The following is a 23,320-nucleotide window of genomic DNA, read 5'->3' as shown; positions in this document are numbered from 1 at the left end:
ATTTGGGGGGTCTAAAGATATATTGAGTGCTCTAGATTTGTGGAAATTGATTTTGAGATTGGAGAGGTAGCCAAATTTCTCAAATTGCTTCATCAGGTTAGGAAGGGAAACAAGAGGGTTTTGCAGGAAAAAGAGTAGGTCATCAGCGAATGCTGCAACCACATGGTTTGTGTGGCCTGTTTGGATGCCTTTGATAGAGGAGTCCGCTCTTATTGCGTTTAGAAAAGGTTCTAGAGTGATGATATATATCAGAGGTGACAAAGGGCATCCCTGCCTGGTTCCATTGGAAATGGTGAATGGGGTTGAGAGTAGGCCATTAGCCTTGACTCTTGCTGAAGGGTTTGAATATAGTAAGTCAATCCAGTTTCTGATTTTGGGGCCTAGCCCCAGGCGAGACAGGGCGGCTCTGGAAAAATCCCAGGCCACCCTGTCAAACGCCTTTTCGGCATCTGTTGAAAGGATAAAGGTCTTGATAGCACGTTTTCTAGCCAAAGCTATCACTCCCACTGCTCTCATCACATTATCTTTAGCTTCCCGCCCAGGGACAAAGCCTGTCTGGTCTGGTTTGATATAGTCTGCAATAAAGGGTATCAGTCTAAGAGATAAAATTTTGGCTAATAGTTTGGCGTCAACATTCAGCAAGGAGATCGGTCTGTAGTTTGAGCAAGACTTGGCATCTCTCCCGGGTTTAGGGATCACAGTGATATGTGCCTCAAGAAATTGAGGGGAGGGTATGGTTGAAGGTGTTATTGAGTTGAAAGCTTCCACAAAGGCAGGAGCCAAAATGGGAGCAAAGGTTTTGTAGTATTGGGCAGTGAACCCATCTGGCCCAGGTGCCTTGCCCGAATTTAGTGACCTGACTGCTATGAGGAATTCATCTGTGGTGATGGGGGCTTCTAGCTCTTTAAATTCATCTTCAGATAGAGAGAGTGGTGCGGAGTGTGTTGTAAGGTAATCTGTTATTTTAGCTAGTCTTTTGGGATGAGGTCTTTTATCCGTCTGACTATTTTGGAGGTTGTATAGGGAGTGGTAGAAAGTGCGAAATTCCTCCACTATGTCTTCTGATCTGCAAAGGGGTTGTTTTTTAGTGTCAATAATGGAGGATATGTGTGATTGGAGCATTTTTTGTCTCAAGGATCTCGCCAGAAATTTCCCACTCTTGTTTCCCATTTCATAGAATATCTTCTTGCTGGCCATTACTTTCCTTTTAGCTTCTACAGATAGAAGTTTAGCTAAATTGGATCTGTAATTGGTAAGTTCTGCTAAGGTTTGGGAGGCAAGCGTGAGTTTGTGTGTTTTTTCCAGTTTGTTTATCTCGTTAGATAGTTTAAGGATTTCCTCATCCCTTTCTCTTTTTAGTCTGGCTCCCATTTGTATCAGTTGACCTCTGATTACAGGTTTGTGTGTTTCCCAAATTGTAAGTTTAGACGTCTCCGAGTTAGTTTGGTCAGTGAAAAAGGTTTCTATATTTGATGAAATTTTTGCCTGTCTGGATTTGTCTGCAAGTAAATATGGGTTTAATTTCCAACACCATGTTTTAGTTATTCTTTCTGGAAATTTCAGTGTTAAAGAGATGGGAGAGTGATCCGAGATGGTCTTATTCCCTATCATGGAATTAGAGACCAGCTTTAAGTCTCTTTGCGTTATGAAAAAATAGTCTATGCGTGAGTATTTCTGATGGAGAGTTGAAAAGAAAGTAAAATCTTTCTCTTTCGGATGTTGTATCCGCCAGGGATCCATGAGTGTCAATTTTTGTAAACTAGTTTTAATAGATTTCAAAGCTCTATAGGACAAAGTGGAGGTTCCATTAGAGCAATCTGTCAAGGGGTTGAGTGGGATATTAAAGTCCCCTCCTAGGATGAGTATGCCCGAGGAAAAAAGTGATAGCTTGTGTAGGGTGTTGGCGATGAATGAAGGTTGTTGCCTGTTTGGTGCATAGATGGTGGCCAGTGTAAATAGTCTATTGTTGACTTTCCCCCTTACAAAGAGGAACCTCCCTTCAGGGTCACTTAGAATTTCCTCTGGCTCAAACGGGATGTGTCTGTGTATAAAGATTGAGACCCCTTTTGTTTTGGAAGAGGGTGCGGTGGCATGGTATGCAGTCGGATATTCCTTACCAAAGTATTTGGGCGTATGAGTCTCTCTGAAGTGTGTCTCTTGCAAAAATGCAAATTGAGCTTTTTCTTTTTTAAGAAAGTCAAAGACTAGTGTCCTTTTGTGTGGGGTATTTAGGCCATTAACATTGAGCGATAGAAATTTCCAGGTTAGCTGGAACTGGTTTGTGTTTGTGGCCTCAGACATTCTGTCTTTGGTTTCAAGGTCGGTCTCTGTTCTGGGGAGCCTGGTAAGTATTGAAGTGAGTATGAGTAGAGACACTATGTCCACAAGGGTGTTTGTCGTTGTTGGGCGGAACATAGGAGGGGGTCTAGCTGTATATAAGTAGAATGTGTCTCCAGGTGAGTGGGGAGTAGTGAGCTTGCGTTTGTATCGTGTGGTTTCCTGGGGTGGGAGGTATTAATCAATGTAGAGGCTGAGGCTTGTGGTGGACTCCAGAAATTCACCAAAAGTATTCCCTATGTAGGTGGGGCTTAAAAAGTCACACCTAACACTGTAGTGGGAACTAAGTTCAGTGTCTGTGAAAGAAACTCTGTGTGGGGGTAGGACAACGATCAACCTGACTGTCCTAAGAGTGCAATCAAGCTCTGTTTCCAACAGGGTCAAATATCCTGTAAAAATAGAGTGTGTGCAGTTATAATTAACCAGAGAAATGCGGTCCAACACCCGCCAACATGTAACAGGGTTTAATGTGTAGTCACTTTACCCTTTAATTCTCTTAAACGAACGTCTAGAATTAAGTTTTGTTGTCTGAGCCTTAGGCCACATACAGACATCAGACCATAGTCTTTGGAAAATGAAAGATCACAGACCAATCTTACCACCCTTCCTGTAGTATAAGAGCCATACTCTACACAGTCTTTTCTATGGAGCTTAACTCCCCATCAGACAGAAATCTTTGCAAGATGCTGCACACACAGATGCTGTACAGACACAAAAGATCAGTATCTGCAAAAGATCTGTTCCTGCCAAAAATCCATTCCTGCAAATTGCAATGATAGTCTATGAGATCTGCAGATCATCATACACACATGATTTAACTGACATTCATCTGCAGATCTGCAGATCTGAAAATCCATCCTGGTGGATCTGATCTGCAGATGAATGTCAGTTAAATCATGTGTGTATGATGATCTGCAGATCTCATAGACTATCATTGCAATTTGCAGGAATGGATTTTTGGCAGGAACAGATCTTTTGCAGATACTGATCTTTTGTGTCTGTACAGCATCTGTGTGTGCAGCATCTTGCAAAGATTTCTGTCTGATGGGGAGTTCAGCTCCATAGAAAAGACTGTGTAGAGTATGGCTCTTATACTACAGGAAGGGTGGTAAGATTGGTCTGTGATCTTTCATTTTCCAAAGACTATGGTCTGATGTCTGTATGTGGCCTAAGTCTATGGTCCTCCAGAAGCGGTATGGATTATTATGTTAATATTTCCCCCCTCTTCACGTCGTTGGCCCTCATCGGGAGACAGCCAGCCCAGGACCCCTTGAGAATATTTAAGTTGAGGTGTGTGTGGAGGGACTTCCCGTGCACCCGCCGAAACATCCGTCCAGCAGGCCCACGCCAAGCCCCCCCCCCCCGTCATATAATACTTAGGATCGTTAAGGCCAGTCGCTCCCCAGGAAAGTCAATCAGAGTTTGTCTCCCCATCCCTACCCCTCTTTCTCTTTTCCCTTATCCCCCCCCCCCCCCCCACTCCCCCACATATCTTTCCCCGCAGATAATGGTATATATCAGAGTTTTCTCTATTTCTAAACATAAGATATATTCTTAGCAATGTATATACTGGTTCTTATCCATCTAGAAAAACATCAATATATCAAAACAGCAATTAGCATGTAATCAACAGTGTAAACAAGAACAGGGAGCAGCGGGGGGGATGTCTCACGACTGAGTAATAACAAAGCATAGTTTAGTAAATAACAGCATAATACTGCTAAAGGTTAAGTTTCCATATACCTATAGGTAACATCAGGGCTTGTGTACCAGTTCCTAGATGTAAGGGACATATAGCTTCAGATATTATGGGCAGGAGAGGCAGTGTCTCGGGGGAGGTAGAGTAGGTTCAAAGCGTGTTCCAGGTGTGCTAGTGGGGAAAAGAAAGGTATCTATACAAATCCACCTGTAGGAACAAATGTAGTCTCCATAGCCTGGATAGTGTGGGGAGTATTAAGCAGATAGAGGGATAATGACATAGTTAGTCTGCTGATACATCACCGTCAGTCTTCTCCCGATGAATCCACATTAGGAGGGGGTTTCTTCCTGCTTTCACTGATGCTATCCTCGCTGATAGATCTGTGCCGAATGCGAGGGCTCATTTTGTCAGTCCGGGCTTGTTTGGTGGGAAGAGGATCAGGCCTTGCGTTTGGTGATATAAAATCCCAGTTTGGCAGATCAATTTGGTCCAGGTCCAGATCGGAGCAGAATCCCGAGAGTCCTTCATGCGATCGTAGAGAGAAGGTTTTCCCGCCCGTAGTTACTGTGAGCGCGAACGGAAACCGCCATCTGTATGTGAGGCCTTTCGCTCTTAGGGTCTGTAGTAATGGCTTCATGACTCTTCGCTTAGCGAGAGTGATCAGGGAAAGATCCTGGAATAGCTGGATCGTGTTGGCATTAAATTTGATTTCATCTTGAGTTCTGGCCATCCGCATTATGTCCTCTTTAAGCTGAAATGATTCCAGACAGCATATCACATCTCGGAATTGGTCTGGATCAGAACCTCTAGGTTTAAGGGCTCTGTGAGCTCTGACGAATGAGATCTGTGTGTCTGCTGGGCGCTGCAGTAAGTTATTAAAGATGGCCGCCAGGGCCTGCGTAATCTGATCAGATCCAACGGTCTCCGGGAGGCCCTTAATCCTGATGTTACAGCGCCTACCTCGATTGTCAAGATCTTCTAGATGTCTTGCATGCTCGGTAAGTCTCATGTCATGTTGTTTGGAGGTTTTCTGTATCGCTGCAATATGGGTGTCTCTTTTAGACTCCGCCGTTTCTAGGGCCTGAAGTCTGGAGTGGAAGGATGCCATGTCTGATCGTACGTCTGCTATGGCTGTCTGGAAAGAGCGCTTAATATCTTCGGCCATGGCTTTCATGTCTGCAAGGGTCGCAAGGGTCGGGGATTGACCGGGAGGGACAGTCTTTTGGGTACCTGAATGTGGATCCGATTCCGGAGAGGAGGGATAGGAGGCAGCCTGTTCTGTAGTCGGCGCCATCTTGGGAGTCTGTGTTCCCTGCTTCTGTGGTATGAATATCTCAGGGACTATCTTGCCGGATAGGGTGTTTGAGGTTTTGGTCTCTGCCCCGGTGGTTTGCTGTTTTCTGGTGGACCTTTGGCTCATCGTGGAGTGACTATTACACGCTGAAGTACGAGCTGAAGGCGGGTGTGGGTCAGGAGCTCTGGATCAGGCGGCCATCACGGTTGAGCGTCAAGCCACGCCCCCGCTCACCTTCTTCACTCCTACTACCACCGAGTAAGTCAACCACCTACTGCAGACTTCCCATACCACTACCTCCCACATTGACCCTATCCCTTATGATCTACTTCAGCCTCACTTCACGGAATTGACCCCAGTCTTCACTACCCTGTTTAACCTCTCCTTATCCACAGGCACCTTCCCCTCAGACTTCAAGCAGGCCACAATACTGCCCCTGCTCAAGAAACCCTCCCTCCTCCCCTCTCTACCCTCCAACTACCGCCCTATCTCCCTCCTCCCCTTTGCCTCAAAACTCCTTGCGGGTCTGGTTCACAAACTCCTCACCCAGTACCTCAATGCCAACTCACTACTAGACCCACTGCAATCTGGATTTCGGCCTGCCCACTCAACTGAAACTGCTCTCACCAAAGTGGTCAATGACCTTGCCTTAGCTAAAGCTGAAGGTAAATACTCCTTTCTCCTCCTCCTTGACCTTTCAGCAGCTTTTGATACAGTAGATCAGCCTTTCTCAACCTTTTGACCCTGGAGGAACACTGCAAATAACTTTTGGAACTCAAGGAACCCCTGCAAACAATTTTTTTGGTCTCGAGGAACCCCTACCTTTATTTTGGAGGAGGCAGGGTCTTCAAAAGTAGGTTAGGCTGTTAATTTCACTACCACCTATTACACTGTGACTCGTTATACCATCTCCTGATGCCCCAATTTAGTGCTTCTTGTTACAGTACCACCTATTACAGTGTGCTCTAGTATACTTCCCCCACGATGGGGTAAAATGCCAAGGAACCCCTGCAGAGTCCTCAAGGAACCCTGGTTGAGAAAGCTTGCAGTAGATCAACCCCTACTCCTCCAGTCCCTCCAGTCCATGGGCATTCACGATCTCGCCCTGACCTGGCTTTCATCCTACCTCGCCACCCGCTCCTTCATGACCTCCTTCAATGAGTCCTCGTCCACCCCCAACCACCTCTCAGTGGGAGTCCCCGAAGGCTTGGTCCTTGGCCCCCTACTGTTCTCCCTATACACGCCCTCCATTGGCAAGGTTATCTCCTCCATTGGTTTTAACTATCATCTGTATGCAGATGACACCCAAATTTACCTCCACACCCCTGACATATCCACCACTACCATGGACAAGTTCTCCTCCTGCCTATCAGCCATCTCCTCCTGGATGTCCGCTAGGTACTTGAAATGAAATCTAGACAAAACGGAATTTATGATCTTCCCACCCCAGTCATCCCTGGACCTCCCAGATGTGCAGGTCACTGTTAACCACACTACCATTCGCCCTACCTCAAGCCCGCTGTCTGGGTGTCACCCTGGACTCCACACTCTCCTTCACTCCCCACATCCAAAACCTCACAAAGTCCTGCAACTTCCACCTTTGTAACATCTGTAAGATTCACCCTTTCCTGACCTCCACCAAACTCCTCATCCATGCCCTCATAATTTCCCGCCTCGACTACTGCAATTCCCTTCTGTATGGTCTCCCTATGACCCGAATAGCCCCACTGCAGTCCATCATTAATGCGGCAGCCAGAATTATCCACTGCTCCACCATGGCGGCTCCCCTCCGTGAATCCCTCCACTGGCTTCCTTTCCAGTCCAGAATCAGATTCAAGATATTGTGTCTGACCTACAAATCCGTCCACAAAACCTGTCCAACCTACATTTCTGATCTTACTCAGAGATACACACCAAGCCGCTCACTCCGCTCCTCCAATGAACTTCGCCTGACCATCCCCCGCATCACCCAGTCCCATGCATGCCTCCAGGACTTCTCAAGAGCCACTTCAACACTATGGAACTCCCTACCTCCATCCATTAGGGCAGCCCCCTCCTTCAACACCTTCAAGAAGGCCTTCAAAACTCACCCTTTCACTCTGGTCTACCCCCCCTCACAAGTGCTCTAAACCCACAGCTGAACTCTGGTCCCCTACCTTACGTGTCCTTACCTCTCCCTCTAGATTGTAAGCCTTTGGGTAGGGTCCTCCTCCTTTTGTGTCCTACCTGATCATGCATCTCCATTACTGTGAACCCATGCTATGCATTTGAGTGAACCTAACTTGCCTAATCTCCATGCTCCCCTCCAGTGACTGACTAAGCATTACCTGGTACTCATACTGTGCTGTGTGATCTGGTTTTCTTGTATTCCTGTATTGTCACATTGCTGTTTGTCACCCCTAAATATTGTCTTTAACCTAAATTAATGTCCAGCACTGCGTAATATGTTGGCACTTTATAAATACAATAAATAATAATAATATAATGTCAGAAACACCTGATCTGCTGCATGCTTGGTCAGGGTCTATGGCTAAAAGGATTAGCAGGGCTGCCAGGCAACTGGTATTGCTTAAAAGGAAATACATATGGCAGCCTCTGTATACCTCTCACTACAGTTGTCTTAGAATGAAGCAGCTCCCATGTAATTGTCAGGCAGCTACTGGCTTTGATTGTCCCGATTTCTTGCCTCACCTTAAAGGTGCCCATTACAGTACAATTGTTTCATCAGATGCGCTCTTTCGATGCACTTTTTATGATAGAATTATACAGAAAACTGTGCAATGTGGGGTGTAAACTGATGTGAAATGATTCTTTGTTCAACTGGAAAAGGAAAAAATATTGATCCGAAAGTTGGATTTTCTGATCAAGTGGGTATGTAAAATCGACTTAAATCATTCCATTTATGAGAACAATTGATAATTGCCTTCCGATTAGTTTTGATCATTCAAATTGCATCAAAGATCGAATCTGAAGGAAAAATTGTACCATTAATCGGCACCTTTAGACAGTGGGAATTTACCTGTTGGGAGAACTTGTACTGACCAAGAAAGTTGCCTACAGCTCTACTTGGCTAGTTGGCTGGCATGCTTTAATTCTTACTTGCTAGCAATCTGCTCTTGTGTGGACAGATCACAGACAAATCATTCCAGCCCCCAGCCTGTGTCTCACTACAAGCAAGTGGAGGGAGAAGAGGCAGGAGGGAGAGAAACACTGTGTGTGTGTGTAATGCCTTATCTTAGTAGCTAAGCATTGCTGGAGACTAGAGCTTGCATTTCACAGACAGATTATTATCCTGATTCAAAACTTCTTATCTGTAAAATTCAAGAATACAAACTCTAGTTTATTGGCTAATTTAAAAGAGCAAGCTTTCAGCTTGTATACCATCTTCAGACTCTATTCCTGTTGACTGACAATGTTAGAAATGAATATACAATCAGAAGGAGGAAGATAGATTTTTTTTCTTCCCCCGCAAATATAAGTGTAATCCAGATACATTAATTAGAAGGGATATTGCAAGGATTGTGAGGGATTTATGGCAAATACTGTAGATAAGACCCTTGGTTTAAATAATGCCTAAATAGATCTAGGGAGTTTTTTTTAACAGCCCCTATCCTGTTCACCGTACGCTGCAAGAGCCTGGACACAGTTAACTGTATGTTACTGATCATGGGGTACTCAGGGGGGCACAGTGATTTCCAGGGAGGGCCAGTGCCCTAGCGTGCCCCAGTGTAGCACTGCTCATGCCATTAACTTCCAAGTAAGTCTGGAGAGAGATGAGAATTTTCCCCTAACCTTTCATTAGTTGTTATTATTGTTGTTGTTATTATTATTATTTATAAAGCACTGACCTCTTCTGCAGCACTTTACAGAGCACATAGTTATGTCACTAACTGTCCTCGGAGGAGCTCACAATCTAATCCCTACCATAGTCATAGTCTAATGTCCTACCATATTATTATTATTATGTATTTATATAGCACTGACATCTTCTGCAGCACTTTACAGAGTACATACAGTGGTGTGAAAAACTTTTTGCCCCCTTCCTGATTTCTTATTCCTTTGCATGTTTGTCACACTTAAATGTTTCTGCTCATCAAAAACCGTTAACTATTAGTCAAAGATAACGTAATTGAACACAAAATGCAGTTTTAAATGATGGTTTTTATTATTTAGTGAGAAAAAAAACTCCAAACCTACATGGAGCTGTGTGAAAAAGAAATTGCCCCCTGAACCTAATAACTGGTTGGGCCACCCTTAGCAGAAATAACTGCAATCAAGCGTTTGCGATAACTTGCAACAAGTCTTTTACAGCACTCTGGAGGAATTTTGGCCCACTCATCTTTGCAGAATTGTTGTAATTCAGCTTTATTTGAGGGTTTTCTAGCATGAACCGCCTTTTTAAGGTCATGCCACACCATCTCAATAGGATTCAGGTCAGGACTTTGACTAGGCCACTCCAAAGTCTTCATTTTGTTTTTCTTCAGCCATTCAGAGGTGGATTTGCTGGTGTGTTTTGGGTCATTGTCCTGCTGCAGCACCAAAGATTGCTTCAGCTTGAGTTGACGAACAGATGGCCGGACATTCTCCTTCAGGATTTTTTGGTAGACAGTAAAATTCATGGTTCCATCTATCACAGCAAACCTTCCAGGTCCTGAAGCAGCAAAACAACCCCAGACCATCACACTACCACCACCATATTTTACTGTTGGTATGATGTTCTTTTGCTGAAATGCTGTGTTACTTCTACACCAGATGTAACGGGACACGCACCTTCCAAAAAGTTCAACTTTTGTCTCGTCGGTCCATAAGGTATTTTCCCAAAAGTCTTGGCAATCATTGAGATGTTTTTTAGCAAAATTGAGACGAGCCTTACTGTTCTTTTTGCTTAAAAGTGGTTTGCGCCTTGGATATCTGCCATGAAGGCCATTTTTGCCTAGTCTCTTTCTTATGGTGGAGTCGTGAACACTGACCTTAATTGAGGCAAGTGAGGCCTGCAGTTTTTTAGATGTTGTCCTGGGGTCTTTTGTGGCCTCTCGGATGAGTTTTCTCTGCGCTTTTGGGGTAATTTTGGTTGGCCGGCCACTTCTGGGAAGGTTCATCACTGTTCCATGTTTTTGCCATTTGTGGATAATGGCTTTCACTGCGGTTCGCTGGAGTCCCAAAGCTTTAGAAATGGCTTTATAAACTTTACCAGACTAATAGATCTCAATTACAGTACTTTTGTTTTCATTTGTTCCTGAATTTCTTTGGATCTTGGCATGGTGTCTAGCTTTTGAGGAGCTTTTGGTCTACTTCTCTGTGTCAGATAGCTCCTATTTAAGTGATTTCTTGATTGAAACAGGTGTGGTAGTAATCAGGCCTGGGGGTGACTACAGAAATTGAACTCAGGTGTGATAAACCACAGTTAAAGGGGAACTGAAGAGAGAGGTATATGGAGGCTGTCATGTTTATTTCCTTTTAGACAATACCAGTTGCCTGGCAGCCCTGCTGATCCTCTGCCTCTAATACTATTAGCCATAGCCCCTGAACAAGCATTCAGCAGATCAGGTGTTTCAGTGGTTCAGACTTATAAGTCTGATCTGACAAGACTAGCTGCATGCTTGTTTCTGGTTTTAATCAGATACTACTGCAGAGAAATAGACCAGCAGGGCCGCCAGGTAACTGGTATTGATTAAAAGGAAATAAACATGACAGCCTCCATATACCTCTCTCTTCAGTTCCCCTTTAAGTTATTTTTTAACAAAGGGGGCAATCACTTTTTCACACAGGGCCATGTAGGTTTGGAGTTTTTTTTTTCTCACTAAATAATAAAAACCATCATTTAAAACTGCATTTTGTGTTCAATTATGTTATCTTTGACTAATAGTTAACTGTTTTTGATGAGCAGAAACATTTAGTTGTGACAAACATGCAAAAGAATAAGAAATCAGGAAGGGGGCAAATAGTTTTTCACACCACTGTAGTCATGTCTCTGACTGTCCTCAGAGGATCTCACAATCAAATCCTCCCAGTCTAATGTCCATACCTTATTATTAATGAGCCATGAGGCTGCATTCACAGCGGTGCGTTGCAGAGCTTTGTTATAAACTCTTATAACGCAGCTTACCGCACTGCAATGCAAATCCTATGCGTCGTTCACAGTGCGATGTTAGCATCACATTGTAACACGTAGCGTTATGCTAACTCACTGCTTGCAGTGCATACCTCTAAACACACACGCTACCAGGTACAGGGAAGCATAGTTTTTTTGCCTGTATGCTTTACTGTACCTACTGTATGTGACCTGTTTTTGCGTTGCGTTGTAATGCTGCGTTGTAATGCTGCGTTGTGACTAGTTATGATCGTAATCTGCTAATTACGATTACGCGACATTACATGTACAATTTCGGCACGAAATTACGCATACATTACACATAAATTACTGCGTAATTATGAATTGGGACAATTAACCACAAAATTAGTTACGTTATTCCCCCAAAATTTCACAATCTGATTACGATGCATAATTGCGTATTACGATGCGTAATTACGCATGTTTGTCATTTCTGCTCATCACTAGTTGTGACTTTAACGTCACATTACAATGCAATGTCCCACTGTGAATGCAGCCTTAGAGTAGATCATTTGGAAATCTGTTTGTGTGTGGTCACCTTGCGATTTGACAACATCATTTTCTGCAATCTGCAGGTCTCCAGCATGGCGTCCACCTGGGAGGCAATGAAGGACTTCTATGTCTGGGCCGTGGAGAATGGAGGTAAGAATTGATGGCTCCTCCCCCTGCAGGGTGACAGCCAGTTGTTACTGGGTATAGTACATGAGTGTGGGAGGAGCTTAATCCATCATGTACAGTTTAGTGAGTAAAGTGTAGCATGGCAGAGATAAAGAAATGGTGGATTTGTATTTAAGGACCATCTCAGGCATAGATTAATGCAGCACCTCAGATCTTACTAATTACCAGGCCTAGTATATTACTGTTCACAAATATGCTACATTGCATCGGACACTGATATGCTGTGTTGTGTCGGACACTGATACGCTGCCTGGCGTTGGACACTGATACGCTGCCTGGCGTTGGACACTGATGAGCTGTGCTGCGTCGGACACTGATATGCCGTGTTGCGACGGAAACTGATGCGCTGCGGTGCGTCGGACACTGATACGCTGCGTTGCATCTGTCACTGATACGCTGCGTTGCATCTGTCACTGATACGCTGCGTTGCATCTGTCACTGATACGCTGCGTTGCATCTGTCACTGATACGCTGCGTTGCATCTGTCACTGATACGCTGCGTTGCATCTGTCACTGATACGCTGCGTTGCATCTGTCACTGATACGCTGCGTTGCATCTGTCACTGATACGCTGCGTTGCATCTGTCACTGATACGCTGCGTTGCATCTGTCACTGATACGCTGTGTTGCATCTGTCACTGATACGCTGTGTTGCATCTGTCACTGATACGCTGTGTTGCATCTGTCACTGATACGCTGTGTTGCATCTGTCACTGATACGCTGTGTTGCATCTGTCACTGATACGCTGTGTTGCATCTGTCACTGATACGCTGCCTTGGGTTGGACACTGATACGCTGCCTTGGGTTGGACACTGATACGCTGCCTTGGTTTGGACACTGATATGCTGCCTTGGGTTGGACACTGATACGCTGCCTTGGGTTGGACACTGATACGCTGCCTTGCGTTGGACACTGATACGCTGCCTTGGGTTGGACACTGATACGCTGCCTTGGGTTGGACACTGATACGCTGCCTTGCGTTGGACACTGATACGCTGCCTTGGGTTGGACACTGATACGCTGCCTTGGGTTGGACACTGATACGCTGCCTTGGGTTAGACACTGATACGCTGCCTTGGGTTAGACACTGATACGCTGCCTTGGGTTAGACACTGATACGCTGCCTTGGGTTGGACACTGATACGCTGCCTTGGGTTGGACACTGATACGCTGCCTTGGGTTAGACACTGATACGCTGCCTTGGGTTGGACACTGATACGCTTCCTTGGGTTGGACACTGATACGCTGCCTTGCGTTGGACACTGATACGCTGCCTTGGGTTGGACACTGATACGCTGCCTTGCATCGGACACTTATATGCTGCGTGAGATTTGTACAGCGATTGCGATTATTTGAGAATATCTGAGGCTTGAGGTGGGCTTTCATGATTACAATCATCCAACCCTGTTTGGTTCTGTTTGTTTTGCAGACAGTCGGACGGACCCCTGGCTCCTGGTTTACTCGCCACTTCCCATCATCCTTATTTTCAGTTTCTACCTCCTGCTCGTGGCTTCGGGCCCCCGACTGATGGAAGGAAGAGAACCTTTCACGCTGCGTTCTGTCCTCTTAATCTATAATACGGCCCTTGTGGGGCTCTCCGTCTACATGTTTTATGAGGTAAGGCTCTTGCACCACACAGACAAGACACAGGACATCTATACTGCGCTTTTCTCCTGGCATGCAGAGGTGATCACTAATCTACAAAGTGTAGATTAGTAGGGGCTTTGTCAGGGGTATACAGGAAAGTGCTCCATCTGCAGCCACACGGCTATAATACTGTCTGTGACTTACGTATGCAGTAGCTTTGTAAATATTGACTTGTATGTTGAGACTTTAGCACTACTGCATTTCTCTATGCACTCCTGATGAAGCTCTCAGTTTGGGGGCGAAACATGTTGGATTTATTTGTGGAGTGGTGATGTGGTACTGAATGTATTTTGTTTAGTGAGAAAGACCAGGAGCCACTTCACTAGGAATGCTAGCAGAGCACCTCCACCTGTAAGGGGCTTTCTAAGCATCCTCATCCCTCCTTTAAGAATTTTAATAATCACAGGTTATACAGATCTAGCTGTATGAACTTTACTTTATCATTACTTTTTAAAGTTAATCTTTTAATTTCTTAAAATCATTATTATTAACAGTTACGTTTTTATTGATGTCAATCTTATTTACCTGTTAATGAGTGCGTCTTCTGTTTTCAGTTTCTGGTGACATCGCTGCTGGCTGGATACAGCTACCTCTGCCAGCCAGTAGATTACAGTAACAGCGAGCTGGGCCTGAGGGTGAGTGAGGGATGGGCCATGGTCTGCTGAAATTCTTGAAATTATCTCATTGACTTTGATACGGTAAACTTTTCTTCATAGCTTTCACACATTTTCACCACCTTACCAGTAAAACACCTGCAGTATATAATAATTATGTGCAAATTAAATGAGAGCCTGTTGGAGAATTGGAGAAAGTTAAATACTTACCTGTTCTGGTGTCATCGATCCAGAAGGGTGAACGCTCCACCACCCCGGGCCACGGAAGCTCTGGCCATGCCCATATATGTTTCCACAGCACTTATTTCTTCTATATTCTAGACATGGCCAAGGTCCCCGCTCGTATTTCTTCTACATTCTAGACATGGCCAGGGTCCCCGCTCTTATTTCTTCTATATTCTAGACATGGCCAAGGTCCCCGCTCATATTTCTTCTATATTCTAGACATGGCCAAGGTCCCGGCTCTTATTTCTTCTACATTCTAGACATGGCCAGGGTCCCCGCTCTGATTTCTTCTACATTCTAGACATAGCCAAGGTCCCGGCTCTTATTTCTTCTACATTCTAGACATGGCCAGGGTCCCCGCTCTTCTCTCTTCTACATTCTAGACATGGCTAGGGTCCCTGCTCTTATTTCTTCTACATTCTAGTTTAATTCTCTTTTTAATTGAGTTTCATCATATTACAACTGTTTAGACACCAACATCTAATTTAAAGGGACTCCGAGCAGTGCCTGTGGGTATGCCTTTAAGCCTTTTTCGAAAAATAACGAAAACTAAAAGGCGTAGGGCGGCAGTTTATATATCATTGGAAAGAGGAGAAAGAGAGCTTCAAAATGGTATGCATCTTTCCATAGTTACTGCACTGCTCGGAGTCCCTTTAACCACTTAAGCCCTCAGTTGTTTTTACTTTATGCATCCGAGCAATATTCACCTCCCATTCATTAGCCTATAACTTTATCCCTACATATCACAATGAGCTGATCTATATTTTTTCTTTCCACCACCAATTAGGCTTTCTTTGGGTGGTACATTTTGCTAAGAGCTACCTTACTGTAAATGCATTTTAACAGTAAGAATAAGAAAAAAACTGAAAAAATTAATTATTTCTCCGTTTTCGGCCATTATAGTTTTAAAATACGCTGGCCGCCTCGCGTGACTGTACTGTACATGCGCAGTTTAATTGAGCATGTACAGTACAGTCACGCCGGCCACCGTGATGATGACTAACGCCATCTTCCCGGAAGAGTGGGCCCGACACTTGGGCCCGGTGTCGCCGGGAGCCATTTGTGTGGAGAGACTGGGAGAGGAGCCAGGACACCGCCGTTGGACCTCTCAACCTACGGTGGGCTGCAGAAAGCCCCAGGTAAGTACCAATTTAGATTATTTTAAGAGGTCAGGGTCCATTTAAGTCTTCATGAAATCTAAAAGTTTTCATATCTTGTCCAAGGCATTCAACTATTTCTGCGGCAGAGAGATTATTTTTCTTTCTCATATTGCTTGAAAATGGGGGTCTGCTTAAAGGGACACTTAAGTCAAACAAAAAAAATGAGTTTTACTCACCTGGGGCTTCCAATAGCCCCCTGCAGCTGTCCGGTGCCCTCGCCGTCTCCCTCCGATCCTCCTGGCCCCGCCAGCAGCCACTTCCTGTTTCGGCGACAGGAGCTGACAGGCTGGGGACGTGAGTGATTCTTCGTGTTCCTGGCCACAATAGCGCCATCTATGCTGCTATAGCATATATCATATACCATATAGCAGCATAGAGGGTGCTAATGTGTCTGGGAACGCGAAGAATCACTCGCGTCCCCAGCCTGTCAGCTCCTGTCACCGAAACAGGAAGTGGCTGCCGGCGGGGCCAGGAGGATCGGAGGGAGACGGCGAGGGGACCGGACAGCTGCAGGGGGCTATTGGAAGCCCTAGGTGAGTAAAACTCGTTTTTTTTGTTTGACTTAAGTGTCCCTTTAATGATGTGGAACACCTTTTTTTAGTTGTTTTTCCTTTAATCGGGCTCACCTGGCAAACTAGTTATCCGAAATCGATTTCAGCGATCAAAAGAGCCCCGAGACACAATACCATCCATTAGTTTAATTGAAAAACAAAATATTTAATCCTTATGACACTTAAATAATTTTGAACACAGTGTATGAAATATGCACGCATAATAATTTATATAACAAACTGGTACAGGAAACCATTGTAAATGCAAGTTTACACGAGTTACCTATTCGCCTCATCTTATAAGTCATTATATGTTAAACCTATATTAAGCCAATTGTATGAGAACTCTTGGATCCTGGTGATAACACGTATTACATGCCTCTTAATTAAATATACCTTAGTTTATTAAATAGGATTTAATACTACAAGGATTAGGTTTCCTCTCATACATTCTTTATCTTGTCAGGGCAGAACGATAAGAAGAAAAATCAGTTCTGTGAGGATTTAACGATCTCCAGATATTGATTGGGCTGCCTTGATCCCTCCATTTAATTTCTACAAAGTCATAACATATCTGAATAGTGACAATACATTATGTGCCTGCCTCTTGTTTACATCTCTTGTTTAATTTAAGTGGTTTATCTGATAAATCTGGGTTGCCTAGAAGGTTAAATAAAGGGAATCTGAAGTGAAAATACACTTATGAGATAATGCATTTAGAGATGTCCCAAATGGTTCACCAGCGAACGGTTCCAGGCGAACTTTGGGTGAGCTTTCCCGGAAGTTCGATTCGCCCCCATAATGCTCCACTGAGCAGAACTTTGACCCTCTAGATCACAGTCAGCAGGCACATTGTCGCCAATCAAACTACATTCACTCTTGGAGCCCCCCCCCCCCCCCCGCCCTTATAAAAGGCAAGGTTCTCCTGTCGTTTTACTCACTCGTCTGCCTACAGTAATTAGTTAAAGAGGAGCTGTTAGGTATAAGGTCTCAGAGAAAATAAACACATATATCAGCAGCTAAAGATTGGCTGTACTTACATTACATATGCATTTCACTGTCCACGTTTGGATTTCACAGAATTTGTATATAGTATATGCAGAGATAGATGCTCCTGACAGCTCATGGCAGGCTCCATGTTTTTCTGTCAAATGTGTCGTCATGTCCTGCCTGCTTCCTGATCACAGATAAGCTCCTACTTGAACAGCACAGTGTGCAGTGAATATTAATGAGCCATGTGGCTAGGAACAATAGCTGACTCCTGCAGAGTACTCTGCCCCGAGATTTATCAGTGCTACACGCTGGACTTATAACAAGCTTCTGTAACGTCTCATTAGCAGCCGAGGGGAGGGCCCCAGAATGCTTTGCAGTTTAGTATGCGGCTTGCGTCTTTATGGGTCTATAACAGACTTGCTGATAAGCACACATCAAAGGTAACTGAGATTTTTATCTTCACAATGGCTTTTGAGCTTCCTTCTAAACTGTTTAACACAGGAGAATAGAGGTTTAAATTAGCTTCTGCAGCCTGACAGTTACTCTTTAAGGGACAGCTGCTGACAGACTCTGCTAGGGAGAGTTTAGTTAGGCTCTTGTAGGCTTGTTCCTAGCTCATTGTCATTCCTTATATCTGTCTTCCAGGGAATTGTACTATGTCAAAAGCCAGCTTACATACCTTGGCCGGGAATTGAACCCAGGTCTGAGTGCGTGATAGGTAGCTCACTTCAACACTATACCACCACCAACACTACATGCTGAAGCCAGCCTACCATGTACCATTATGATTTATCCAAGAGAAAAATTAGCTTGCTTAAAAATTTGTAGTATGTCAAAAGCCAGCTTACATACCTTGGCCGGGAATTGAACCCAGGTCTGAGTGCGTGGTAGGTAGCTCACTTCACCACTATACCACCACCAACACTACATGCTGAAGCCAGCCTAGCATGGGTTCAATTCCCGACCAAGGTATATAAGCTGGCTTTTGACATACTATAAATCTTTAAGCAAGCTCATTTTTCCCTTGGCTATATCATAATGGTACATGCTAGGCTGGCTTCAGCATGTAGTGTTGGTGGTGAACCAAAAATCGGAGGTTCACGACATCTCTAAATGCATTGTATGTGTAGCACAGCCAAAGGTGGCCATACATTAGAAGATTAGGGGAAGATTCGACCGAGAGACAAATTTATCTCTAATCGAATCTGATTAGAGATAAATGTGTCTCTTGGTTGAATCTGCCCATACACTACAGGCCGATTCCCGTCCGATATCAGCATGAAATCATCAGGGAATCAGCTGAGCACGCGCGTCCACCTGGCCGCTGCCCCCAAAATGTATAAATGTCTGTAGTGTGTGCATTTATACATTCCTTCTCGTCGGGTAAAAGCCACATGCATGCTAGTAGCGCATAGCATCTGACGTCAGACGCTATGCGCCGCCGGCGTGTATGCGGAACCCGGCGAGATGGACGGAAACCGCGTGGAGGCTGACACTGTTTGTATGAATGCACACACACTACATACATTTATACATTGCGGCGGCAGCGGTGGGGATTTCGTCGTCTCGTCGCTCATTCGCAAATCGGCCGCCGCACCGCCGCGCACCCGACCAACCAACTTCGGCCCGACATCTTGCAGCATGCGCGATCGACCGTGCGGCCAATTTCACTCCCGAAATTGGTCGCTTTGTCGGTCGGGCATTCACTTGGCAGCACCAATTTTCCTCCAATTCGATTATAATAATCGAATTGTATGGTCGATTGGTTGGTTGATCAGCTAATGTATGGCCACCTTAAGAAATAGAACGTTAGTAGAACAGAAACCAGTCTCATATTGTTTACGGTACAGGAAGAGTCAAGAAACTTCACTTGTTTATGCAAAAGAGCTTCTCTGAGCTCTCTGACCAGTTTAGTCGGCTGCAGTGCTGTCTTCTGAAGCACTTCTACTTCAAAGAAACAGTGAAAGGCAGCTTCAGATAAGATTTTTCCTGCAGGGTAGTTTAAAGGGTCATTAGCTCTGCTCTGTTTCATAGTTTAAAACGCAGTGTGGCTTGTAAATTGCAAATATGATAGAGTGATGAAATGCTATAAAAAAACAAGCTATATACCTGAAAATAAAAATATGAGACTTCTTTCTTTACTACTAATGTTCTATTAATTATCCATACTACACATTCAATTTATTATTTCATGTTTTTTTTTGTTTTGTTTTCTTTTGCTTCAGTGTCACTTTAAATACTTGAATTATGAAAGAATATTCCACCAGTTTTTAGGGAGTTGGAATAGTGAGAAGTTCATATTCATCTGTGTCCTTATTCTGTATTCAAGTTTTAGATGACTACTACCCATAGCTTGTAAACTTTGGAATGGGATTTCCTCTGTAGAGGTCCAGTATGATGTTACCACTTCCCTACCCTGGTCGTTTTTACAGATCAGCTGAGCTCTGATTACTTTGGCAATAACTTTATCAATAATTATCACAACCAAATGTCTATAGATTTTTTTTCTTTTCAGGATAAAATGAGGCTTTTTGTGGCTGATGTTTGTTTTTAGCGATAACCTTATTTCCTATGCATTTTAAAAGGAAAATAAGGGAAAAAAAGGGGAAACAAATACAGAATTTATTTGCTTTCATACAATATAGCTTTAATGTAAACAGTTATATTGTACATTAAACTCACACATTTTATTTGTCTATCTCTCCTGTTTATTTAAACAATTCATTTGTGTTCATAATGTGTTAGTAACAGATTGTACACCCGACTCAATTGTTAAACCGGTCTTCTACTGGAATGTTTATTTTACACTTGTTTACTCATTAGCCCTGTCATTAAATTCCCCCGGGGAGAGGAGATGGGTTTGCTGTCATTCCTTTTCAAATCTATAGAGTTCTTATCAGCTCAGAGATAAATAAACAGTGTTATCTAGGATTTTGTAGGGAGGAGAGTGCAGTGACTTATTTTCAAGTCATGGGGCAGGAACTGGTTAATGAGGTAGCACTTAGCAATATATGGCAAATTAGGGGTTGAAGTTGTGCGTTTATTATGTTGATACTTATGAGGGAGAAAGCTTGAATTGAGGATAAATTAATTTTCTCACAATAGATTCTACTTTCTTCTATAGGTTTTTCACTTCCTGACAATCCCAAAGCATATGTAATAATGTGCCACTTTTTTCTGGCATGTGCAACAAGTTGAAGAGGTAGTTGGCAAGAAGAAGGCTACTCTCCTTGGTGTAAGGTTCCATGTGGAAACTACCTTCTGATGGAGTTCCCAGTGTGAATTGCATTTAGATAGTTTTAGTAGTGATTTATTAGCTCTTACAATACAATTAAATGGGATGTCTATCTGTAAATCGTTTGACCAAGCATTAGAGTACCTAGCTAGTATTTTGTCACTGTCTATCAGGGAGCATTTCATCCACTATCAGGGAGCATTAAATATTGCTTCTACATTCTGTACATGGCCAGGGTCAGCTGATCTTCACTCTTCTACCTTTTTTACATGGCCATGGTTCCCTGATCTTCTCTCTTCTAAGTTTTATACATGGCCAGGGTCCGCTGATCTTCTCTCTTCTACCTTCTATACATGGCCAGGGTCAGCTGATCTACTCTCTTCTGCCTTCTATGCATGGCCAGGGTCAGCTGATCTACTTTCTTCTATCTTCTATGCATGGCCAGGGTCAGCTGATCTACTCTCTTCTGCCTTCTATGCATGGCCAGTGTCAGCTGATCTACTTTCTTCTATCTTCTATGCATGGCCAGGGTCAGCTGATCTACTCTCTTCTGCCTTCTATGCATGGCCAGGGTCAGCTGATCTACTCTCTTCTGCCTTCTATGCATGGCCAGTGTCAGCTGATCTACTCTCTTCTGCCTTCTATGCATGGCCAGGGTCAGCTGATCTACTCTCTTCTGCCTTCTATGCATGGCCAGGGTCAGCTGATCTACTCTCTTTTGCCTTCTATGCATGGCCAGTGTCAGCTGATCTACTTTCTTCTATCTTCTATGCATGGCCAGGGTCAGCTGATCTACTCTCTTCTGCCTTCTATGCATGGCCAGTGTCAGCTGATCTACTTTCTTCTATCTTCTATGCATGGCCAGGGTCAGCTGATCTACTCTCTTTTGCCTTCTATGCATGGCCAGTGTCAGCTGATCTACTTTCTTCTATCTTCTATGCATGGCCAGGGTCAGCTGATCTACTTTCTTCTATCTTCTATGCATGGCCAGGGTCAGCTGATCTACTCTCTTCTACCTTCTATACATGGCCAGGGTCAGCTGATCTACTTTCTTCTATCTTCTATGCATGGCCAGGGTCAGCTGATCTACTCTCTTCTACCTTCTATACATGGCCAGGGTCAGCTGATCTATTCTCTTCTGCCTTCTATGCATGGCCAGGGTCAGCTGATCTACTCTCTTTTGCCTTCTATGCATGGCCAGGGTCAGCTGATCTACTCTCTTCTACCTTCTATGCATGGCCAGTGTCAGCTGGTCTACTTTCTTCTATCTTCTATGCATGGCCAGGGTCAGCTGATCTACTCTCTTCTACCTTCTATGCATGACCAGTGTCAGCTGGTCTACTTTCTTCTATCTTCTATGCATGGCCAGGGTCAGCTGATCTACTCTCTTCTACCTTCTATGCATGGCCAGTGTCAGCTGGTCTACTTTCTTCTATCTTCTATGCATGGCCAGGGTCAGCTGATCTACTCTCTTCTACCTTCTATGCATGGCCAGTGTCAGCTGGTCTACTTTCTTCTATCTTCTATGCATGGCCAGGGTCAGCTGATCTACTCTCTTCTACCTTCTATACATGGCCAGGGTCTGCTGATCTACTTTCTTCTACCTTCTGTACATGGCCAGGGTACCCTGATCTTCTTTCTCTTACCTGCTATACATGGCAAGGGTCCCATGATCTTCTACCTTCTATGCATGGCCATGGTCTCCTGATCTTTTTTTCTCTTACCTGCTATGGCCAGGATCCCCTAACCTTCTATCTTCTACCAATGATCTTCTCTCTTCTATGTTCTATACATGGCCAGGGTCCGCTGATCTACCTTCTATACATGGCCAGGGTCCGCTGATCTACCTTCTGTACATGGCCAGGGTCCACTGATCTACCTTCTGTACATGGCCATGGTCCGCTGATCTACCTTCTATACATGGCCAGGGTCCGCTGATCTACCTTCTATACATGGCCAGGGTCCACTGATCTACCTTCTATACATGGCCAGGGTCCACTGATCTACCTTATGTACATGGCCAGGGTCCGCTGATCTACCTTCTATACATGGCCAGGGTCCGCTGATCTACCTTCTATACATGGCCAGGGTCCACTGATCTACCTTCTATATATGGCCTGGGTCCGCTGATCTACCTTCTATACATGGCCAGGGTGCGCTGATCTTCAACCTTCTATACATGGCCAGGGTCCGCTGATCTACCTTCTATACATGGCCAGGGTCCGCTGATCTGCCTTCTGTACATGGCCAGGGTCCACTGATCTACCTTGTGTACATGGCCAGGGTCCGCTGATCTACCTTCTATACATGGCCAGTGTCCGCTGATCTTCAACCTTCTATACATGGCCAGGGTCCACTGATCTACCTTCTATACATGGCCAGGGTGTGCTGATCTTCAACCTTCTATACATAGCCAGGGTCCGCTGATCTACCTTATATACATGGCCAGGGTCTGCTGATCTACCTTCTGTACAGGACCAGGGTCCGCTGATCTACCTTCTGTACAGGGCCAGGGTCCGCTCCGCTGATCTACCTTCTATACATGGCCAGGGTCCATTGATCTTCTTCTCTCCTACATTCTATACATACCCAGATTCCACTGATGTCTCTTTGTCTTTCATGCATGTCCATGGCTTACTGACCTGCTCTCTATGTCTCCCATAGATGGCCAGAGTCTGCTGGTGGTTCTTCTTTTCCAAGGTGATTGAGCTTCTAGATACGGTAAGAACAACAGAAATATTATCTTTCATTTAGGGTCAGTGGCGTAGCTAAGG

At 44.4% G+C, this 23,320-nt stretch overlaps 1 protein-coding gene across 1 annotated transcript in view; it reads left to right on the top strand.

Moving 5' to 3' along the window:
- Positions 1 to 23,320, top strand: part of LOC137525512 (very long chain fatty acid elongase 4-like) — a 59,013-nt gene that overhangs the window by 5,773 nt on the left and 29,920 nt on the right. The window contains exons 2-5 of the mRNA XM_068246637.1: positions 12,018 to 12,084; positions 13,551 to 13,738; positions 14,323 to 14,403; positions 23,211 to 23,267. Coding sequence (XP_068102738.1) covers positions 12,027 to 12,084; positions 13,551 to 13,738; positions 14,323 to 14,403; positions 23,211 to 23,267 — 384 coding nt within the window. The 5' untranslated portion in view covers positions 12,018 to 12,026. The remainder of the gene's footprint in view (positions 1 to 12,017; positions 12,085 to 13,550; positions 13,739 to 14,322; positions 14,404 to 23,210; positions 23,268 to 23,320) is intronic.

This window comes from Hyperolius riggenbachi, chromosome 7, assembly GCF_040937935.1.
Source record: "Hyperolius riggenbachi isolate aHypRig1 chromosome 7, aHypRig1.pri, whole genome shotgun sequence".
Taxonomy (NCBI): domain Eukaryota; kingdom Metazoa; phylum Chordata; class Amphibia; order Anura; family Hyperoliidae; genus Hyperolius; species Hyperolius riggenbachi.
Note: the sequence above shows the minus strand (reverse complement) of the source record. Positions and strands in the feature narration are given on the sequence as shown.